At 36.7% G+C, this 23,912-nt stretch overlaps 4 protein-coding genes across 4 annotated transcripts; 1 reads left to right on the forward strand and 3 right to left on the reverse strand.

The window, feature by feature from the left end:
* Positions 1,960-3,768, reverse strand: LOC109721518 (the record flags this gene model as incomplete). The annotated part of the gene is made up of 1 exon (XM_020249168.1): positions 1,960-3,768. A coding segment is annotated over exon 1 (1,806 nt), but the record flags the coding sequence as incomplete, so codon positions are not given.
* Positions 11,685-16,342, reverse strand: LOC109721519 (pumilio homolog 12-like). Its single transcript, XM_020249169.1, has 5 exons — positions 15,726-16,342; positions 13,524-13,686; positions 12,654-12,817; positions 11,924-12,182; positions 11,685-11,795 (listed from the first exon to the last, which is right to left on the reverse strand). The coding sequence occupies exons 1-5, from the start codon at positions 16,340-16,342 to the stop codon at positions 11,685-11,687; spliced, it is 1,314 nt and encodes a 437-aa protein (XP_020104758.1).
* LOC109721697 (cytochrome b5-like) lies at positions 18,423-19,851 on the forward strand. Its single transcript, XM_020249438.1, has 2 exons — positions 18,423-18,551; positions 18,968-19,851. The coding sequence occupies exons 1-2, from the start codon at positions 18,468-18,470 to the stop codon at positions 19,364-19,366; spliced, it is 483 nt and encodes a 160-aa protein (XP_020105027.1). The 5' UTR covers positions 18,423-18,467; the 3' UTR covers positions 19,367-19,851.
* On the reverse strand, positions 20,346-23,682 carry LOC109721760 (probable E3 ubiquitin-protein ligase RHY1A). The gene is made up of 3 exons (XM_020249533.1): positions 23,307-23,682; positions 21,629-21,819; positions 20,346-21,124 (listed from the first exon to the last, which is right to left on the reverse strand). Exons 1-3 carry the CDS (start codon positions 23,538-23,540, stop codon positions 20,704-20,706), a joined length of 846 nt encoding a protein of 281 aa, XP_020105122.1. The 5' UTR covers positions 23,541-23,682; the 3' UTR covers positions 20,346-20,703.

Here is a 23,912-nt window from a genome sequence, read left to right on the forward strand (position 1 = left end):
CTCTAATAAAGGAGTTGAGTTCCGGTGCTTAAAAGTACAGTAGCTTAACGTGTTTGTGATTTTTTAACGTCGGATCGTCTCAAAATCTGTATAGTACTAATAAATAGAATTTAATAGGATGCACTGTTAATAATAACGTATGAATCTTGAGGTGATCCGACAGCTAAAAATTCATAAGCACAAATATTCCTTTTATAAGCACAAGAGCTCAACTCATAATAAAGTTTTTTTTTTTGCTTATATATATATATATATAGAGAGAGAGAGAGAGAGAGAGAGTGCGGCTAGGATGCTTATGGAAGCACGGAGGGCTCCGTGCTTCCACTTTGTTTTCAATGTTCGGACTTTCGAGTCGACGATCGGCTCCGGTAGACTTGATCTAGAGTATTTGAAGTATCTAGAAAATAAATTTTGTGATTTTTCGATATCATTTGCCTAGTGATCGAAGTGCCTCAAAATCAACGGCTGAAAATAAAAATCTTACAAAATATGATGATATGACATTAAAATTTTAGATCAAAGTTATTGATCTTGTTTTATATGGTATAAAGAATTTTCTATCAAAATTTCATGTGATTTAGATATTTCTACACCGTTAAACTTGCAACCGGCTTACCACGGTCATTAAAATTATTGATTTTGAGCCCCTTCGATCACTAGGCAAATGATATCGAAAAATCACAAAATTTATTTTCTAGGTACTTCAAATACTCTAGATCAATTCTAACGAAGCCAATCGTCGATTCGAAAGTCCGAACATCGAAAACAACTTGGAAGCACGGAGGGCTCCGTGCTTCTATAAGCATACCAGCCCTCTCTCTCTCTCTCTCTCTCTCTCTATATATATATATATATATATATATATATGCTGAGAGCTCTCCTTCAGTTTAGTTCATCTCTCTAGATTTCCCTGTTTAATTTTTCTTCCACTCTTCTATTACAATTCATGGGAACAAAAATATCTAATAAGTTTAAAACATCTTACTATATAACTATTCATGTTTGATCTCTCTCCTTTGTAATCTTTTGTGTCTTCCACCTGGAATTCGCCACCATGGTTCTTCATTTATAGTCGGCAATCCCAAGCCTATATATATCAATAAAGATTCATATATATGTATATATAAAGATTCAGTAAATAGTGTTAGGCACCACATGCAATGACACTTTATGAAAGTTTACAAATACATGGAATCATCTCTCTATGTATACTTTATGAAAGTTTACAAATGCATGGAGTCATCTCTCTATATAGAAAGATCAAAGAAGCTTTATTCAAAAACATAGGTATGTTCTTTTTCCTTAAATTTTACATTTTCTCTACTATCATCAAATTGACTAAATTTACTAAGATTTACCAACTTGGTGTAAACACAAGCATTAGGTATGTATAAATTTTACACCCCCTTATTAAAAGGCTATTTTTTTTCACACTAGTTTTATCAATTTCTTTTAAATTAAAAATTCAAAAGAATCGTATAAAACTTTTGAATGAGAGTGTGTACCATTTACATCCATATTATGGGTATAGCATTGACTTATTATATCTATTTTCATCACTAATAAAGCTTGTTCATTTAATTATTCGCAGCATCGATCCTTAATAACAACTAACTAGTTCAACTCAATTCAAGAGCGCACTAATAAACTAATTACTCAATAAAATTTCTATCTTATTAATTGTATTTAACAAGTGAATCATAACTACAGATAAGATATAGAAATAGTAATAAAACTGGAAAATAGAAAGAAAATGAGCAGTTAAAATAAAAAACTTTGCAGTGCAGTGCAGTAAGCCTTAATTAAACTGATGCGGTGTGAAAACTAAGGGCTAATGGTTAGTAGCTTACCAGATACAGAAGTTTCCAACACATTATCTTCCTCTTCTTCTTCTTCTTCCTCCTCCTCCTCCTCCTCTTCTTCTTCCTCCTCCTCCTCCTCCTCCCACTCATCCCCACCACCACCACCACCACCATCACCATCAACGTCCCCATCCTTGTTCACCACCTTACTCCTTAACGCCGCGTCGGCGAAGAGCCATGCGGCGCCCATCTGCTTGTTGATCATCCGGACCACGTAGTAGGGAAGCTTGGCTCCACTCCCCTTCTTCTCCTCGAACCACCACCGATTCGCAAACATAAGGCAGTCCATGAGGCTCTCCTTCGCCATCCCCTTCATGTCATACGCCTGTGACCGCCGCCACAGGCTCTTCCCGTGCCCATTCGCCTGCCTCGGCAGCGACAGCGCCCGCGTCGCGTCGCTTACGGCCGCGTCGGGCTCCCGCAGCAGCAACCGGCACTGTGCCCTGTTGCTGTACAGCACCACTCTATCCTTCCTCCTCTTGAGTGGACACAGCTCTAACGCCTCGGTGTATGAAGCCATGGCCCCCTCTAAGTCCCCAGTGTAGAACTTCTCGTTCCCTTCCTGCTTCTTCAGTGCAGCTAACGCTTTTCTCTTACCCAGCTCGTCCAAAGACATGGCCTCCTCCCTTTCTTTTCTTTCTATCTTTAACACCCATAAGTTTTTAATGGCTAACTCAGCTTCCTGGCTCAAATTTTGCGGACTAGTATCATCATAATTATCAAGTTGTTGTTGTTGTTGTTGCAGTAGTGATCTTGCGATGGCGTCGCCGACGTTCTTTCTCGGGCCGAGACAGCGCAGCTCGGCCAGGTCGACGAGACACGGCGCGGCGATATTCGCTGCTCGAAGACGCGTCACAGGGTCGTCGAGAAGCAGCAAGAGGCAGTCAATCCCCATATACTGCCAGTCGTCGGAGGATCGCGAGAGGCTGCAGAGGCTGTCGACGACCCGCGGACACGCCACGATGCTGCACCTGCCGACGCGGCTCCTGCAGAGCAGCCTCATCAGCCCGGCCCCCGCGGGGGAGTCGGCGTTGACGACGCCCCCCCACATTCGGCACAAATCGTTCAAGAATTCGGCGTCGCGGCAGACGAGGCCGTGCGTCCTCCGGTCTCGGAAGGCGAAGCAGCTGAGGAGGTAGAGCGACCAGCACTGAAGCTGGCTGGCCCACTCCTCGGCCTTCCGGTTCTCGGTCTCCGCGCCGCCAAGCCCCCGCGTCAGGAGGTCACGGTGGTACCGCTCCCGCTGCGGCGGCGACACCGCCAGGAACTCGGCGTAGACTCTGCCGAGGCAGGCGGAGGCGATGTGCATGGCGAGCGGGACGAGCTCGTCGGCGTGCCGCGCCACGGCGGGGTAGGTGGCGTCGTAGCTGGCGAGGTGGCCGAGCGCGCGCACGGCCACGCGCTGCTCCACCCACGTCATGGACCCCCTCATCAGCCCGAGGAGCGGGGCCACGGCCCCCTCCTCCACGGCGAGCGCCGCGAGCGACGGAACCCTAATAGTGTAGGAGCCGATGACGTGGGCGGCGTAGTAAGGGATGTAGACGTTCTGGTGGCGCCGGAGCCACGAGGGCCCGGCGTCGTCGTCGAGAGCTCTCGCTATAAGAAGCGCCATGCAGCGGAGGGCTCCTGCGGAGGGGAGCTCGGGATCGTCGGGGTCCGACATTGCCAGGTTCCACACGAAGCTCGCGACGAGCACGTGGGAGGAGTCGTCGCTGCGCGGCATGGCGCGGAAGAACGCGGAGAGCGCGGCACGGCGCACCCGGGCGTCGGGCTCCCTCGCCGCGCAGAAGAAGCATCCGCAGCTCGAGAGGGGGGCTTCCTTATCGTCGTCGTCGACAGCGGTGTCGAGCTTCTTCCTGTTAGCAGCAGGTTTCTTCTTCGTGGAGCTTGTTGTTGGGTCCATATCATGGGCTGCGTTTGTGCGTGAGAGAGAGTCACACACACACATATATATATATATATATATATATATATATATATAGAGAGAGAGAGAGAGAGAGAGAGAGAGAGAGAGAGAGAGAGAGTTTCACTACTATTTTTTTTTATGAGTTTAGATCCTATTTATAACTCTAGGGAACACTCTCATTTTAACCGGAGATCACTATCATCCTAATTTTACATAGTTCATTCCACCACCAAAAATTTATGAATATAAAAAAATTTATATATACTCATAACCTTAGTGCTTATATATATATAAATAAAGGAAAAGAGTGGAGAAGAGAAAAGGGTGGGGATAACAATAGAAGAGAGAGGTGGGTGACAGACACCTTAGCGGCGCAAGGCAAGGGAAATAGGATTAAGTAACAACTACTGTGGGATGTGATGCGGCATTCGATGAAGGATACATGATAAAGGCTTTGTTGCCGCAGGTTATACACAGTACAGAAGATTTGTGTGGCTCTCAGGGAGGAAGCATGTGTAGTCTTACAGTTCTGATTGCTCTGTCCTTCTGTTCTAGGTTTACTTTGGGGTTTTGCTGTCAGTAATGGCTCCGTACAGCTTGTGCAGTCCCCAGATCCGAAGCTCACATGAATCAATCATCACAGCACAGGTCGTACCTAGTTTGACAACACATCAACAGTCTTTTAAAAAATTTTATATCAGATATAAAATTTTAAATAACCAGAAAGCATTTATATTGACTAAAGTGTCGAAAAAAAAAAAAATTTTATATAGTTGAATTCTTATTGATTTCTACATATAGCCTAATTTTGAAACATCTTCTTCAACGAAGAGACCAAAATCAGGTTAACATCAATAGTCTTCTAAAAAATGTTATAAGTTAGTAAAAATTAAAATATTTATAGTGATTTTTCTACAGTTTGATTATTATTAATCCTACATAAAAATTCGATTACAGCCTGACAGAGAAGACTTCCTACAATAGTCCAACTCTGAAGCATCCTCTTCACTCAAAAAACACCAAACTCAGGTTAGTGATAATATAATTTTGAAAATTTTTGTCTCAAACTATATTAACTGTCCGGTTCAATAATAGCCACTATTTACCACTATTTGAGGGTAAAATTGCTAAAAATGGGATCTGAATATAATTAATTAATTTTGTGCTGCTTGCTGCTGACAACTTCAGGCAGATAATATTTACAGGGCTGTTTCTGGCATAGTAAATATCTGCAGCTCTGCAAGTTGAAGCTTTACTTTATGCTTCAAATCAATGCTCTGACAAAATAGTAATTGCAGGTTATGTTTTTTTTTACCCTTTTTCAAAAAGAACACTATAAGCAAAAGTTCCCTTTTCTTTTGCCCAAACAAAAGTAGCAACATGACCTTGTGACTAAAAGAGTCTCTACATACAAAGATGCATCCATCAATGCTAAATGTAGAAGCTAGTGTTATTAACAGTGCAAGATTTGTTACTTATAGACATATTAAATATAACTCCACACCTCATATGTGAATCATGATTAAGTTCAATATACTTGCTCTGTTAATATCGTCATCCAACTAAATCCTATGATACATAGATGCTTGCAATCATGTATTTTAAACAACTATTAGACCTACGTTTTATTAAATACTGGAAAAACATATAGAATCAGGGTTTCAGTTACTATTTACTTTGTCATATTTGCATACCTGTCAAGAGCTCAAGCTACTATTTCATAGTATGTTCTTTACATGCTTACTTGAATGAAGTGTTTGCTCTTTGAGATTTAGGAAATTGCTCAGGTGGAGAAGCTGCTGATCGATCCGCAATTATTTATTCGCTTTAACAAACAATATTTTATTACTCTCGCACAAATCTCGCCCTTGTGTGCTCGACGGTAAAATCGCATAATATTAGAAGTACTAGATAGTTAAAATTACAAAACTACAAGCGAATACATATGCGTGTGTTTGTGGTACATTAAACAGAAGTGCGCAAATATGTTGTGTTAATTCCTTTTTCTTTTCCAAATTTTCTTGAAATATTTTGCGCATGATATATATGATGCCTTTTTTCCCCCTACTTTTTGAAGAGTAGTTTACATTACAAGTGTATCTTAATTAATTTATTCTCTAATCCTCTTCGCTTTTGTCAGGTCACTAAAATTTCTCCTCCTAGCTAGTTAGGGTTCTCCATAGGATTAGGACCAGCCATCTACGTGGTGCCCCGCTAATTGCCTAAAACTTCAGAAAGATTCGTCATTGCTTTCTTCTTGAATAAAGAGTATCACGCCATCGTTGCCTACGAACTCAGCTAAAACAAATTAGGCCACGATTTATCGAGCAATTCGATCGCGTGAGCTTATAGTCTAAAGTTTCGGCGTCGGTCGCCAACAATGTCTTGTTTATGCCAAACTTTCCTGTGCAAATGTTAAACAAACCATATTGTCTTCCACCTCACCTAGCTAAGTGGATATTTAGTGACCACTCCAAACTTGGCTTCTCTATTGATTGCTTTTTTTTGTATTGGCTTTCACACTTAAATTAAAGCTTTACACTTGCTTTTCCCTCTTTCTAAAAGTGCTTAGCACCTCACAAAGGCATGAGTGACAAATAAAAAGATATAGTGTTGTTTACTTTTAATTAACCATATATAAAAAGCCCTTTGTAGTACCAAGTAAAGAGATCCAATAGTTATACTTTGCGCGCAATTACTCGAGCTGATAAATTAGCAAATGTAGCCAATGACTATGGTCTTAGAGGATGCATGCTTTAGTTTGAGTTCCCATACGAACAATCTGTTATTATTACACTGTAATATATTGTACTAGTTCTTAATTATTAAAGAATGTAAATCCCATGATAGCACCTAGAGGAAGTAGCATATGTTTATAAATTAGGCTTTGATATATGCGTCGTGCGAAAGAGATCTAATTCGTGTCGTAGAAACAACAAAGTATATTATGATGAGCAGAAAAATTAGTACAATGGATTTCAGTAGAATAATGATCCAATTTGGACAAGTTGGAGTACTTGTAGTTCAAAAAAATGCAGCGCAACCGACGAATGATAAATAAATAAAAAGCTTCGAATCCAATGAAAGAAGTGCTAACAGCCTAAAAGGTGGGGACAAAAATCAAAAGTGAAGAAGATCATTTGCCAATATGACGGTATTATGTATTCCATATTATTGAAATTGAGAACGGTCGATTTCTGTTCTTGGATCGATAACCATTTCGCAATGAATATTGTGCCTGTTGTTCATCAGTTGTGGCATTCGGCTTGATCTATTCGTTGACCAACCCTTCATGGACAAACCTTGTGGAGGAACAAATGTTTGCTTTACGCTAGCCTACAATCTTGTTTCCACTTCCTTGATCCATGCTTTTGTGGTTGCTTCTCTCGAAAGTCGAAAGAAAACGCCATCATTTTAGATGCTCACTTAATTGCTTTATGGAGAAATTAGTATGAAGTTTCACAACTTCATAACATAATATTTCTTGTAGGCCCCGGGGCTTTGTAAGAAAATTCAATAATAGAGATCAAGTAGTGTGATCTTGAGGCGTACATCTGTCGGATCGTTGACGCTAACGAGCTATTAAAAAGATACAATTAATTCATTTAAAGCGTCTAGATACAACGCTCATGGTTTTCGATTGTGACTTACCCTGACCTTTTGCCATTTTGAACATAATTTGATCGAATCTGGCCTCTCGCCGTAAGATAAAATGTTGACCCACTTTAAGCCAACGGCATCAACACTTTGCATATAGGATTGAAAATGCACAACTTGTCCAATTATTCTCTTACCTAGGTCTACTCCTTGGCACACAAATGCAACAAGTGTGCATGAGCACAGCAAATTACCAAGGAGAAAACACTATATATATATATATATATATATATATATATATATATATATATATATATATATATATATATATAGAGTAGGGCTACTGTACTCTTATGAGTAGTGGGCCCTTTGTACTCATAAGTTGTTTTCGATGATGGAGCTTCCGAATCGACGATCCACTCCGTTAAATATGATTTAGAGTATTTAAAACTTCTAGAAAATAAATTTCGTAATTTTTCGAAATCATAATAAAGTCTATCAAGCGGGCATAACATGAACGGTTAAAATCGAACGGCGTTCTAAAAATGGATGATTGGATCCTTCAATTTAAGATCAGAGTTATTAATCTTTATCTAGGTAGTAATTAAATAGAATTTTCTATCAAAAATTCAACATATTCCGATTTTTTTCCACCGTTAAACTAGCAAGTATTCCATACCGGCCGTTAAAAATTATCAATTTTGTGAGCTTTTGATCGTAAGGTAAATGATGTCGAAAAATTATGAAATTTGATTTCTAGCAGTTTTAAATGCTATAAATAATGTTTAACGGTGTGAATCGTCAATTCGGAAGCTCTATCATCGAAAATAACTTTTGAGTATGAGGGCGATTGTACTCATAAGAATATAATAGCCGGACTATATATATATATATATATATATATATATATATATTCACCACATGCATGTGGCAATATGGCTAGTTAGTACAGGTTGCAACTTACAATAGTGACCTAGTTCAAGGTATCCAAACTTTTCCTTGAGATGACACATTTGATGGACAATTATGTGGAACCTTGCCTCCCTTTTTTCTAACCCTAGCTAGTTGCTTAGGTTGATAGGAAAAGCCTCAAGGAGAGTAACCTCCACCCACATGTGGCCACTGTGATGCAACAGGGAGGATGAGATTGTTAACCTAATTGTGTGCCCATAATGTACAGGTGTAGTCCCATCTCCTCATTCTCTGCTCAGGATGTAGGGCACATACCTTGGATCTGTTTACTCAGTATTTTCCACCTATTATTATTCCAAGTACTCCTACATGTCTGTTTCTAAAGCAAATTTGTATTGCCAAAACTAGTTTTAATATTATCAGAACAGCATCTACTTATTCATGATTTAAATTTTTTTTGCGACAATATTAATTAGTTTTTATCTCTAAAATATTATTTTTATAGAATTTTGATCTTGCTTTTGGACTTTGACTCTCTAATTTAAGTGAGTAAGAAATATGCATCTAGTATCTCCTTCAATAGTTAAAACCTGAGCATTTGTTTGCAACCAAAAAAAAGTCTTCTGCCCCCTATTTGTATAACAACATAAACTTATATAATATCAAGAGAAATACACAAAAGATTTTTTTTTCAAACTAATAGAAAGAAATAATAATAAAAAACTAGTGTATATATATATAAAGTCCGGTTGGAATACTATCAATAGCACGAAGTATTTGGTGCTATCAAGTTTTTTACCGATAGATTTACCTCTTTTATCATTTTCATCCGTTCGCTTATACTATTCAACTAATTCCACCAACTCAACCCTAGGGGGTCCACATCATCCTAATCGTATATTTTTTAATCCAAGGGTCGAAAACTTAATAGCACCAAGTCATTGGTGCTATTCATAGTATTTATATATATATATATATATATATATATATATATATATATATATATATATATATATATATATATATATATATAAACACTATAAAGAGAAGAGCACTAAGAACGAGAACTATAAGAGAGTATAAATATGTTAGATATACATGTTCAAAGCGTTACTAATTTTATTCTGATTTGTGTGAAACCAAATTATACATGTAGTTAATTAAATCCAAACTTTTAATAGAACTCATTCGAGAGTGAGAGCGAAAGAGAGAGAGAGAGAGTGATATATAAGTGCAAGCAGTTTAATTGCTGCAAATTAGTAGGCTTAGCTAATGTTTCATTTTCCTCTAAATGCACTAATTTTTACTCTCACGTAATATATAATTAATTAATATAATAATACGATAAGCCACTCAATTGTAGGTCCAACATGGAGACATGTAGTTAATTTTGATCCATACTCCCCAGAACCTGTTGCCTTGAAATCAACTGTAGGTGATGATCTTCTCCCGTAATTGATTTCATGTGGTGTTTCTATATTGAAATTGTTAAAATCGGAACGGCAAAAAATAGATCCAGAAAATAATTTAATGTAAGAAAAAAAAAGATAAGGAAAGAACACACCGATATTTACGTGGTTCGGCCAACGGCCTACGTCCACGGGCGAAGACGGAGCAAATAATTTATTAATGTCGAAAAGGCGGAGTACAAGAAAATCTCTCAAAAGGCCAAAACTTAATTAGATCCGAAACGCCACAACAAGCAACTCCAATTGCGGCTTCTCTCTCACCCGTACGGACCCAAAACTTGATCTTAATTTGTGCATACAGCTCCTTAGATGCTTGCTTAATTAATTAGAGCTCCAACTTTTCTCTCAGCTCATGATGCTGCTGCCACCGAAACACCAAATTAACACGACTCCACAGCATCCGTACATACCCTCCAAGAGTCTTAATTAATTAGTGCATGGCTCTTAATTTAGTCGCGACGATTAATTTGGCCGTGACATGTATATATAATATATGTTTTCTAATTAGAGTCTAATTCTAATTCAATTAGAATTATACTCCTAATTATAATCCATATATGCCAAATTAAATCTAAATTATATATAATCCTAATTAGATTAGGATTTAACTCCAATTTAGATAACTACAAATCTAAACCAAATATAACAGAAATCGATTAAATCCAATCGGTTTGGATTCGACTCGAATAAGGTTGAGCTAAGCGGAAAGTGGATAAAGTTGAATGTAGATAAGTTTGAATTCAAATCTATCCCTCCGTTAGTTATATCCCTTTATTGGATATATTTCTTTCCGATATGTTTAGAGAGATGCATTTCGGAGATAGGGATGTTAATGGGTACAGGTACCCCGAAATTTTATCCGAACTCGAATGCAAATAAAGCGGATTTATCCGATACTAAACGAATATGGTTTCGAATATGGAAATCAAAAATAAAAAGCTGACGGATATGAATTCGGATATGGATTTTGACTTAATTCGACTCAAACCCGAACCCTATTCGAGCCCGAATTTATTTTATATTATATATGATATGTATATAAAAATTTGATGTAATATATTTTGAATTTGTATTTTAAAAATTTAGATTTAATGTAATGTATCTTGAAATATTGCAAAGAGAAATAATTGTTTCGGATTTGAATTTTTCTGTTCGGATTCGGATTTGGGTTTAGATATAGATTTTTAAAATCCGTCGGATTGGAGTCGGGTTCTAGTTTGGGCTTTTGAAAATCTGCCCCGAGTCCGACCGGTTGACAGACGGAGAAGATGAGGCTCGTGGAAGAAAGGGTTGCTAGTCCGATGGGCCGGGCTATGACGCGACTCTCTACGATATTTTAGTTAACTTTTTTCTAAAATATAATATAAACTGGACCTATGTCGTCTTGGACCGGCCTAGGCCCATTGAAGCCTCAAAAACAACATTGGTTGGGCCTATATATACAAGATTAGCTTGCTGCTTTGTTTTTTTTTTTTTTTTTTTTTTCCCGAGGAAAATTTATTATTAAAGAATTAGATCATATTAGATCATTAGATCATCCAACAAAGCCAACAAAAAGGCAATGAATTTCTTTTAAAACAAAAAAAAAATACTCAACACTCAAAAAAAACAAAGCAGCAAGCTAATCTTGTATATATAGGCCCAACNAAAAAAAAATACTCAACACTCAAAAAAAACTGAGCCAAATCGAAGCATGCAACAAGAATTACTAATTAATCCATAAAGTTTCACTAGCACATTCACTTATATTACTAATATATGTGCATCAAAACTATCATAACAAAAGTGGTATGTTCAACTTCTGAGAAGAAAACTAAGATAATTAAACAAAACAAAACAACTTTCCCTACATTCACTAATCAGCAACAACTGGGCCACAAATAACAGCAAACTTAATTCATGACTAGAATAATCCTGCTAATTTCCAATGCTATCCTTCTAATTCCGATACTTTTTGAACCTTCTGATGAATTTTCTATAATACCCCTGTTGGGTTAGAGTGGGTAGGTTCTTCTTAAGAACATCAAGCAACTCTTTATGTACACCTCCCTGTAAAAAAATAGAAAAAAAAAAAGTAAGATAAAAAGACAAGCATAGTAAATGTAGGACTTAGGAAAAAAAGAAGAAAAGAAAAGAAAATCTCATTGAAGAACAGTAGAGAAAATATGACACAGTACCTTGGCGACTGATAGAGCAGTTTGCATAACATAGTTTCCGTAGAGATCTACGAAAATATCTAATATATTTGGACTCCAAAGCAGTTCGCGGATGATGCTTTCACGTTCGTCTGATGTTGTGTTCTTCAAACAATTCTCCACCACATTACTACTGTATTTTTGTGTGGAAAGGTTCGCGAAATGTCCTCTTAGTGTCTGTAATATGCCAGATGTAAGCGGCCAAATCCTCTTCTCAAGTAAATGTTGTACGAGATAGTTCCTAAAAAGATAACGAAAAAAAGAAAGAGAGTTAGAAAACACTGCTATTAGATATGATCTTAGATTATTGAACTATCCAGATATCAAATTTTATGTATAACTTTTCCACATTATTTACTAATGTTGTCAATTACAATAGCTGATATTGAACAATTGTTTGTTTAATGATGTAAGCAGATCGATGATGTAAGCAATTCTTGATTTTCAGATAAAGATCAAGAGCTCTGGTTTTGAATTGCAAACCTTTTAAACTATTTATTGAGAGGCAGTTAAATTTGAAGCATTTATTTAACTTATGGCTATTTAGTGCAGCTTAAAATAACTTCAAAAAGTAACAAAATATGATTCTGATATGACTGATCAATTATTGAAACGATCAGAAAGGAAGTACGGAAACCTCCGTACTTCTAAAAGTGTGGCAGCTCTCCGCTCATACAATACATAAATAGGTCAAAAGATTAAGGATGCTAACCCCGATGGATGCTGTGCTAGTTCGAGAGCGCTTTGTGTTATTTCACTGAGAAGCTGCCATGCATCTTCTCCCGTCGTAAGATCGACAACTTGCTTCACTATAAAAACTCCGTATTTATCGAATGCAAGCTGATCCCAGTTCTTCACAATAAGTCGCAAAATGTACTGCAGAGTTTCACTTATCATAGTCAGTAAATTTAAGATTAAATTCTTAAGCAAAGCACACAAAATTATTCTTAATTAAGCAAAGCACTAAATATTGTCTTATCGATATTTATTCAGACACAAAAGGTGATTGAAGAAGCATTTAAAATATGAAGTAGGATGTAATAAAATTAATTTACTGTTATTTATCAGAATCTTTTTTTCCAATAAGAGCAATACATTAACCCTTAACCAACATGAAGTAACAAAATAAATAGATGAGAGGAGAAGACAAGTTAGCGTAAAATATACCTCTAATCCGCCAACTTTTGGCCAAATTTCGTTTTCGTCATCGAACGAGCTACACAAATTATACAGTACAAATTATATAGTACCATATATTTGTTGATCTTAATTTCTTCTCACCTTAATTATATTTGAATATCATTTTGCCCAATCTTATTTCCATATAAAAAAATCATACTATCAAATTGAAAGTATAAACAAAGAACCACTAGACTCAGTTGTGTATGAACATACAGATAAACAATGTGCAAGCAATAACTATTTATGTAAAGTAGGGGCTACTAAAACGTAATATATATTTATTAAGTTTTAAAGTTCATAATCGTGAATATCGAGATTTAAAATTTGAGCACAAAAACGAAAGTTAATTAGTTAAAAGGTTCAGGAACTGCGAGTGCGATTTATTCAAGAACTTCATTACCTTGTCTCGATCAAAATCGGGATGGTTCAGGCAACACTTCAAGATATCACTCCCAGTTTTTCCCTTTGCTAGATCAAGAATGAAGGGACTCAAAGCACGTAGAATATGCGAAATCTGCTCCCAACTACGTGAATACTTTATCAATGTCGCAAGTATCGCAGACCTGCAATCAAATTACAAACAATTAATCGAGTTAAAACGTAGAGTGATGCTTCCATATATTTTTTTTCTTTCTAAATCGTCGTTCGAACGACCAAGATTCATTGTTGAGGGAGTTGTAACCTTACTACAATAAGTAAGTGGGAGCTAGGTCCGCATCGGTTACCCGGTATCGATCGAAAAGAGGTGATTTTTATCGACATTTTAGTTAGTAATTTTGATCATGGGACTTGTTCTTACATGATACAGTGAGTCTGAAGATGCTTGCAGCTTGTCCGCAGCATCAGCCGTGGAAGATTCAATTTTAAATCTAAAATTTTGAGTTTAATTTTAACTAAAATAAAGAATTTAAAATTAAATTTGAATTGAATTTAACATTTTGATTCAAATCTTTAAATTGAAATTTAAATTCAGTGTCAAAAATCAAAATCAAATTTTGAATCCATATCCAAATTTAAATTCAAATATGTTAATTCAAGTTAAAATTTGAATTTTGAATTTGACTATATGTTTATATTGAGATTCTAGTAAATAATTCATTTTGAAGTTGAGGGGGGTCTCCATACATTTTAATATTAAATTTTATTTTCATATTATGTAAAATATTATAATGTACTGATAGATCAAGATCAAGTGTACCTAATAATTTTCATAGATATCTTTCGGAGGTGTAGAGTTACTATACTATCGGAAGCATAGAGAAGTTGATGCTTCCGACTTTTTGACTATTGGATTAATAATTATACAGTTGGGATGATTGCAATCCTTCCTAGGATTGAGTAGTACCCCTAGGGTTGAGTGGTCCCTACAAAATAATAGTATTAATCCAAAGGTTAGAAATGATCAAAAGGATTGATCTAAGAGCCAAAAAGTCGGAAGCACCGGATCCTCTATACTTCCGATAGTATAATAGCTCTACTGATCCTCTCAGAGATACTAATCATGAATTTTTTGGGGAAAAAAAAAACATTAAGACTTTGAAACTTATATAACCCTAAACCCTGAACACTAAACCCTAAACCATAAATGTTAGAAACTATTTTGAAATTTTCTAGAAAGTTACAAATCTATATGAAAATTTCTGCACAAAAGATGAAAAAAATGCTTCTTGAAATAAACAAGATAAACATATATTGTAAGTGCATCTCTTTTGAAATAAACATATATTTAATTTTTTTTAAAATAATTTTACTGCCTAATCAATTTGATCACATATTTATTATTTAGTAAAACAAAAGCTAATTTCTTTTTCAAATGCAAAAGAAAGACAAAAATTAATATTTAAAAATAAGTTTTTCGGTAATTAACGATGGATACTTAGGCTTCGTTTCGTTTGGAATATTTAAAAATAAGTTTTTCGGTAATTAACGATGGATGCTTAGGCTTCGTTTGGGATATTTAAAAATAAGTTTTTCAGTAATTAACGATGGATGCTTAGGCTCCGTTTGGAATTGCGAGGAGATTGTGTTACGTACGGTGAGAAAGTTGGGAAAATACTCAGCATATTCCTATATGCTTTTTTCCTAACTCTATTTTATCTAACAAATAGAGTTCAATACCAAACTAAACCTGTGGAATAACCCCTTAACCCCCATTTTATCCCCAAACACTTCTAAAAATGGGTGGGGTTAGCTAACCCCACCTCAAATGGGTTATCTCACTAACCCCACCTAACCCCACCAAACCCCAACCAAATACTATTTTCTATTCATAATAACCCACTATCCTTCTTATCCCACCTACTCCAACAAAACACTATTTTTCACTATTCTGGACTAACTCCAACCCCCAACCAAACACAAAAATACTCTAACCCCACCTTAACCCTAAACTTAACCCTATCCCTGAAATAACTAGTTTTTCCTTAACCCCGAACCAAACGGTAGCTGGAAGCATCCCAAACGAAATAGTCTACACTCAAGCTTCGAAGCATCAAAAAAAATAAAGATACTATATGATGCAATTTATCCTTCAATAGATCATTGATTTGAGACACTCTACACAACAATACGCTTTTAATGAGATTTTCTTATAGTGACTCACCCGTTCTTATCGCAGCAGATGCGTAACAGCGTGCGGGTATCTGCAGCGACGGCCGCGAGGAGCTTCGCCCTCTGGAGTTCGTCGCAGGCGTTGATGAACCTCTCGAGAACGCGAAAGTCGTGCCTATCCAGGATCAGGTTCTTTACTTCGTTGAGCACCGTCGGAAAGAAGACTGCGACGTATTTGTAGTCCCCATGCAGCAGACTCAGATTCAAGAACTGTATCGTCTGCGCCGGAATTCGGTGCAGCCTGCTGTCGGAGGTGGCCGTACGCAGCGGCGCGAATTGTCGACGATGGTGGGAATCGGCATTAATGGCAGCGAAGGCCGTAGACAGCGGCGCGAATTGTCGAGGATGGTAGGAATCGGCATTGGCGGGGAAAGGATGTGGGGAGGGGGAGGGGTGGTGGTTTGGGGGGAGTGGCGAAGAGGGGGGAGAGAGGAAGAGATCGTCGGGCAAGAAGAAGGAACAATTGCAGGAGGACGAGGAGGCAGGAGACGACGTCGAGAGGCTGAGGCCCGAGAAATTGTTGCCAGCCGGTCCAAGTCGCCGGCTGTGGGGTTGATGCGGTCCATGGCCAAGCTCCGAGTGACTTACGTAGAGAAGTAGTACATGCATAACATATATATATATATATATATATTAATTATATATATATATATATATATAATATATAATATATATATAATTGAAGGTCTTAAATAAGTTTTTTTTTTTTTTTTTTTTTTTTTTTTTTCTTCTCGGAGAAGAAGAGAGTAGAACTAGGAGTATGTGAAACAAAGATGATATGATATATATATATATATAGAGAGAGAGAACGACGAAATTCTCTAGAAATCTGTTAGGATTCGAGTTGGGCATGAAACAAATATTTTTATTTATCTATAAAATACTTAAGTTGTCAGCAAACCGGATTGCAAAATTATATATTTATCTAACATAGAGATTATTTAATCTTTAGAAAATATATAAATGATTTTAATCCAAACGGAAGGTTTAGATGGATATAATTTAATCCATTCATTTAATTTGCTTGTTATTGGTTAAATAAAAATTATTATTTTTAATTATATATATATATAATATATTATATAACGGTGTAATCCAAAGAATCTTTGATTTTCTTGTTCTTTTTCTTTTTCTTTTTCTTTCTTTGGCTTCTTAAGGAGTAGCAAAGGCAATTTATTTTAATCCAAAAAATAATTTTAAATATTGTTATGTACTTAGAGGAGCCGGCCACCGGACGAGGGGAATTATGTCAAGTATTTGTGATAGACTAATAGAAATTAAGTTCTGATTAATACACGCTTTATTAACTAGATACTGTAAACTTATAAATTTACGCATCCAAACAAATAAGATAAGACCGAAATACTTGCCTTATATATACTTATATATATATAGAGAGAGAGAGAGAGAGAGTTGAGCCGGATAGTGTAGCAAACGGACTCCGTTGCTATCCATTTGTTTTCGATGATAGAACTTTCAAATCGACGATTGGCACCATTAATTGAACATGATCTATAATACTTAAAACATATAGAAACTAAATTTCAAATCTTTTTGAAATTATTGACCTAATGATCAAAGTATTTCAAAATTTATAATTTTAATGGTAGATATGAGACGTTTTCTCGTTTAACGATTTAGAAAATTTTGGTTAAATTTTTTTTTAAACTATTTAGAAATTTATACTCTTGATCTTGATTAAAAATTTTCTATCATCTCTTTTTAAAAAATATTTAATTTCAGCTATTCATTTTTATATCAACTTGATGGACAAGAGAATAATATCAAAAAAACATAAAATTTGATTTTTAGATACTTCAAGCGGTATAAATTATGTTCAACGATACCGATCGTCGATTTAAAGATTTCAGCATCAAAAGCAAATGGATAGTAACGAAACCCGTTTGGTACCGATACCATTTTAGCTCAACTCTATATGTATATATTATCATACGTCCAACTTTTATTGCTGCACCTGTAATATGGTTGGGTCTGTAAGGATTCAACAAACCCCTAGAAATTATTCTGTGGACCTGGTCTACGTATCAACACCACATAATCCGAGCAATGCAATCTGTACACTCCTAAATTACATATACAATGTACACTCCATTCATCCAAAGGCCCGTTTTCTTTCTCTACTATTATCATCTAAAATTTATTTGGATATTTATAAACCTTAAGATTAAAAAGATTTACGATTTATATCAATCTATATAGATATACGAACAGCATTTTTCCTGCTTATAAATTATATACCAAGTTACTAAGGAGACGATAAAGAGATATTAGCATAAGTAAAATCTTATAAAATTTTTGGCCCTGTTTGGATGATGATATCAGTTTGTACTTGATAAATAATGAGTATAATATAATCAAACATAAAAAAAAAACATATCATATTTAACCTTGCAGACAGAATGAAATAAATTACTTCATAAGTAAAATATGTTATTTTATTAAATCACAAATGTTACGAGCTTTAAAAAGCCAGTTTGCAATCGCAGATATAAGACTTCTCAAAATGGAATGTTTTAAGTTGGTATGATGTGCATTTTGTACACCTGGTCCAACCAATCTTTTCTAGTTGGCATGGTGCAACAACCCCAAATTAATAATCACTAGACCATCACCAACTTATAAAGCTCACATTTTTCTCTTCTTTTAGACTGCAAAGTTTGTAGTTTTAAAGTATCTGCAGCTGCTTCTAGTTTCTGAGTCTTAAGCCACTGTTATGGAAGCTCATCAAATCTATACCCTCTCTCAAATTTCCTCTCACAACGGTGTGAATGATTGCTGGGTCGCCATAGGTGGCAAGGTCCTCTCTCTCTCCTCTCACTCTCTTTCTTTTTTTTTTCTTTTTTTCTTTTTTTTTTTTGGTCTATGTTTTGAGTATATGTAATGTTATACATGTCAGGTTAGTTTAAGTAGATGAAAGTGTTTACATAATTTTAAGTAAAGAGACAAATATAAGATAACTTTTTCATTAAATGGCCAAGTTTGATTTTTGGTTTCGACCAACAAAACAATTGATATGGCCATTTTATAGAAATTTCTCTCTCTCGAGTCTCGTAGGAACCTAAGATTGATTGTTTTGCTAGTAATTTATACAAAAATAAATAAATAAATAAATAAACAACTCAGTGGATGAAATTAATAAATTTATTATTAATTTTATGTACGTGGTGCGAGTATTACAGAAAAGAATTCTTCATGATTTGCATATGTTTGTAGGTGATTGATGTAACCAACTTCTTGCAAGAACACCCGGGAGGCGACGTGCTGCTGCTGGAGGTCGCGGGGAAAGACGCCACGCAGGACTTCAAGGCGATCGGGCACAGCAAGGGCGCGAAGAGCCTCCTCCTCAGATACCAAGTCGGAGTCGTGGAAGGGTTCGAGGCGAAGGCGGAGGAGGATGTGGCTGCTGCTTCGAAGGATCGCGACGTAGCAGAAGAGACTGCGACTGGTAAAGCGACTCAGACGATGACCGGGTTTCCGATTGAGGATGGCGACGACAAAAGCAACAGCCATGGTAGAGAGTTTGGGCTCATACAATTCCTTGTGCCTCTTCTTATTGCCTGCTTAGTGTTCTGGTACAGATGCTCTTCTACCATAACAGAAATGTTTAGTTGAAGTTAAATGTGTAATAAAAAACTTAAGAATAGTTCCTGCACTATCCAGTATTGCGATTTGGTCCTCGACCGCCAAAAAGATAAATTATTGATCTAATCAAATTGAAATGAAAGACGGTTTTCAAAGAAATATTACGATTTTGTTTTCGTCAGAGATTGGAATACAGTTTATGTGAAATGTAAAGAGTACAGGGACCAAGTCGCAATATCAAGATAGTACAGGGACTATTCATACATTTTATAATTTTCCATCACATAGTAACTAGCAGGGAATAACAGATCCATAGATGCAGTACATCACCTGTTACAATAAACAATACTGCTGCACAGTAAGGACAACCTCTTTATGTTAACAAAATTTAGAACCATGCGTATGCTATATTATCCTTTACAGTATCATAATTACAATGCTTAATTTCCTAGTTATTTTTGTATTATAAGTGCATTTATAATATAAATATGTTTTCTTAGCATGTTACAAGTTTCCTATGATTGTTGTGCAATGTCCCAGAAAGATTTCAAAATACTGTTGAACAAATAGACTATAGAAGATTGAGAAACCCCTTAGTTTGATTCCAGAAACAATTTTAAAAAACAAAAAGAAGATTCAGAAACCGCCGGCTAGGGATTTGTTAGTTTTACCGGTTGGTTCGACCCTCGAATGAGTTTGCTTCAATCATATGGTATCTGGAATATTACCTATCTTGGTACAAAGAGAAATAAAGGGCCCAAAAAAAAAAAAAAGAAAATAGTGTAACTCTCTGATTATAGTATGGAAATGACATGAATTGTGAAGAGCACAGTAACATATAGATCAACAAAATTCCAAACCACTTGGAACTCGAGGTTTCTGAGAATCAAGCACAGCAAATTTTACAACAGTGAGAAACTAAAAAGCAACAACACATGAAAGAATTGTGAACTCGCGCGCTTATCATGCATTCTTCAGATGTTATTCTCACAAAAAAGGAGATTATATATTGCAGATAATAGCAGGAAAGCATATAGTTTTTTTTTTTTGTTTTTTTAAGTCTGTATCTTGTACATCTCAGAGAAGTGATACAACTAAAAGAACACCCAACTTGCCCTTGAAACTAAAATAGAATCCTCACAAGCATAAAGCCAAAACCAGCCAAAAAGTTCAATATTACATATTCCGTAATGATGAACACGACGATCCCGGTTCCCTTTCGTTAGATTGCAATTCTATGCTACAAAGACACCATAGTACATTAACACGCCGGTATGTTGAATATCAACTTACTGCAATGTATGTTAAAACAAGAACTTAAATGATCGAAATTAGTTGCCACAACTGTCGCGTACACATGATGGCGGTCATATGACAGCTCGACAGTATGGGCAATCTCCGCAATTGAGCAACCATGGCACTAAACAATCTGGATGAAACCTATGGCCACACCACAGCCTCATGAGCTCAACGCCCTCTTTAAATCTCTCCAGACATATAGAACACTCCAGTGATGCCCTAATGGATTCATCATCCTCCTCTACATGTCGAAAAACTTCATGTTTTAGGGCATTGAGAGCTTCCTTGCTTAGTCCAGGGGGTCTCCTGTTGTTAAAATTGCGAACAGAGAAGGCTTCCTCTGATTCAATAGTGAAGTTGGAAAATGGCGAACCAGATTCATACCACTCTGCTGGAGCCTCAGTTTCTCGATTTCCAATGCTAACAACCCTAAAAACACCACTGATTGCGAATTCATCCCATGATATACCAGAAACTGCAGTGTTTTGCCTGGCAAAAGATTTAGAGAAGAATTGTTAGCATGATGTATGATACTAAGCGTACATATAATATGTGTTGTTAAGCTGACGACTGATCAATGGATAGACTGATCAGAGGGCCTCAATGTCCTAATAAAATTCCAATTTGGTCCTCAGCTTCTCAATTTTTACAGCTGAGTCCCTGCCATCTGAATCCGGTAACAATCACGATCATCAGTGCCCTGTACAACTTCACCATGCAAGTAAGATACACCCTACTTGATAGAGGAGCCCAACAGTCACATGGCAGGTAATGGCGATTAGACAAACATCTGTCTCCATTTAACAGAGATATTCAACAAGATGGCTAAAACTGCAGCAAGAGACATGGTAAGGTACCTAACAGTAAAATAATAAAAGTTTCGAGGACTGAACTGAAAGTTTGTTAAACGGTTCAGAACCCAATGTGCAATACCCATTATCCACTAATCCAAATTAATAAGCATGTCGTCAGCTAATATAGAAGAGAAAAGACCTGCTTTCTGTGAGGGAAATGCCCCTTAGTCTTTCTATAAGCCGTTCTCGTGCCTGTACCACGGCACCAGGAAGTCTCTCACTTCTGATTAATCGCAACCTGTCGATCCCACTTGTAGTTCCATCAATGCCATCATTTCCTCCAGTAGAATCACTAGCAGTAATGGCGTCCAATTGAATTGATTCGAGTTCCTAAAGATAATAGAGCCAAGATGAGCGGACTCAATGCAAAAATTATTAAATGACGAAAATAGCATATATAAATATGTGTAGTCGATTCAAATTAGTCAGAATAAACGAACAAAATGAAGCACAGCTGACAGATCTCAAAATCATATTTAGTCCATTTGCATCTAATTGATTTGCAGAACAGGACTTATGCTGCAATACATAGAAAGCTCCAAAGTAAAAATGAAAAATTGGATACATTAATTCTGTTGAATGGTGAACAAGCTATGGTCTATTTGGAGAGCTTAGCATTTGTTTTTTTTTTTTAAACTAAATGATATACAAGATTCTCCAAAGAAGAAAAAAGGGAATAAGAAAAAAACTAAAAAGTTGGTGACAAAAGAAGAAGGAACATGCAAGAAGCAAACTATGTAGACAAACATTTGCATTTCTATGCTGTTGGGGAACTCGTAGTAATTTAGTAAATGTAAGGAAAGGAGTGATAGTTTGCTGTAAACAAAGGTAAACGTTGTCATCTCTTTCAATTTTAGATTTACAAGTTGATGAAAGAAATATTTAGTTAAGGTGATATGTTTACTTCTCAGCATAATATTAGCCAATTCAACGTTTGGTTCTCAGTTTATCTGGACCAAACAATAAGAAATTTGAGTACCATACAAGATATTCCATATGCTAACAAACAAGTTAAAATGCGTTTTCCTTTTGTTGGCTCTCACAGCCATGTAATACATCCACTAAAGGAATGAAACCTTTGATATAGAAACACAGAACACTAGAAGATGCGGCACAATGTCCGCTATGAATCCAGTTGATAGGAAAGCTCTACGAGCGAAGGATGTTTCCAAACTATCAGATTTGTATACAACCAAGCAATTGAATACATAAGCACATTCAAGTGAATATAAAACAATGTTTACTGTGTTTCTCACATAATTATTATCAACTAAAGACTTCAAACAGTAGCTTACAAGGCTAGAAAAGAAACACCATTTTAAAATGGCAAATCTAGTCATTTAAAGTGACTACACCATTGATCTCATTTTATCACTCCTCAAATTACAAAAGAGGAACTCTAGATGAGTCAAAAATAAATTTTTTCTCTCACTATAGGATGCAGTAGTAATGTATATTTATTTATTTACGTAGTTCATTAGCAACTACAGGGCAAAAAGGAAAAGAAGGAAACTGCAACCACAAGCTACTTAACCAAAAAGAACGACTTTGAAGAACATCTTTAAAAAACAATAAAAAAAATTAAGTAGCATAATGTAGGGGAAAAAAATTTATAAAAAAAATGTTGAAGAGTACGAAGACAAAAGAAAACTACATAAAGTGTGTGGTTCTACTTGAAAGTTAGCGTCTTTATTGATCCTACAAACAAATCTCTCGAATATTCGCGAACAATCTAGAGCTTTAGAGGCACGTAGAATCAACGGGCTAGGGTTTTTAGGGTTTGGGTGGGGGGATCGATCGGTCCCCGTACTACTTACGATCTGGGAGGCGCGATGATGGCACGGGTGGCGGCGGGGCGGGGCCTGCGCCTGGTGGCCGCCGAGGTCGCGGCGGCGGAGGCGGCGGCGGCGGCGGAGGCGGAGGCGGCGGAGATCGGCGTCGCGATCGGAGGGGAAGGGGCTGGGGGCCGAGGGTTCTGGACCCGGATCCGGGTCGGAGATGCGTCCCCCGCGAGATCTCCAGTTGTAGAAAAGCTCAGAGGCGCTCGTCATGGATCCGACCTTCGTCTTCCTCGTCGTCCTCGTCTTCGTGTTCTTCGTGTTCTTATTTCCTCCTCTTCCTCCTTTTATACGGAGGACGATGATCTCACAAGCAAATGGTTTTGTGAGATTTGATGGATTTTTTTTTTTTTCCTTTTTCTTTTTTAGTTTTTAATGGAGGAGGGGAGAAACGCTACGCGACGACGACCGCTGGAGAAGGAAAATTACTCACTGTACCCGGCGTATAAGTACATCCCCTGCACCGAAGACGAAAATATTTTGTGTGTTGAAATGATAAAGATTTTGATGGTTGGTATCCAATTTGCCTCATTCAAAAATTAGGGGCTCTCAAAAAAGTGTGAAAATAAATATTTCGAGTTTAGT

Source organism: Ananas comosus, linkage group 15 (assembly GCF_001540865.1).
Source record: "Ananas comosus cultivar F153 linkage group 15, ASM154086v1, whole genome shotgun sequence".
Taxonomy (NCBI): Eukaryota; Viridiplantae; Streptophyta; class Magnoliopsida; order Poales; family Bromeliaceae; genus Ananas; species Ananas comosus.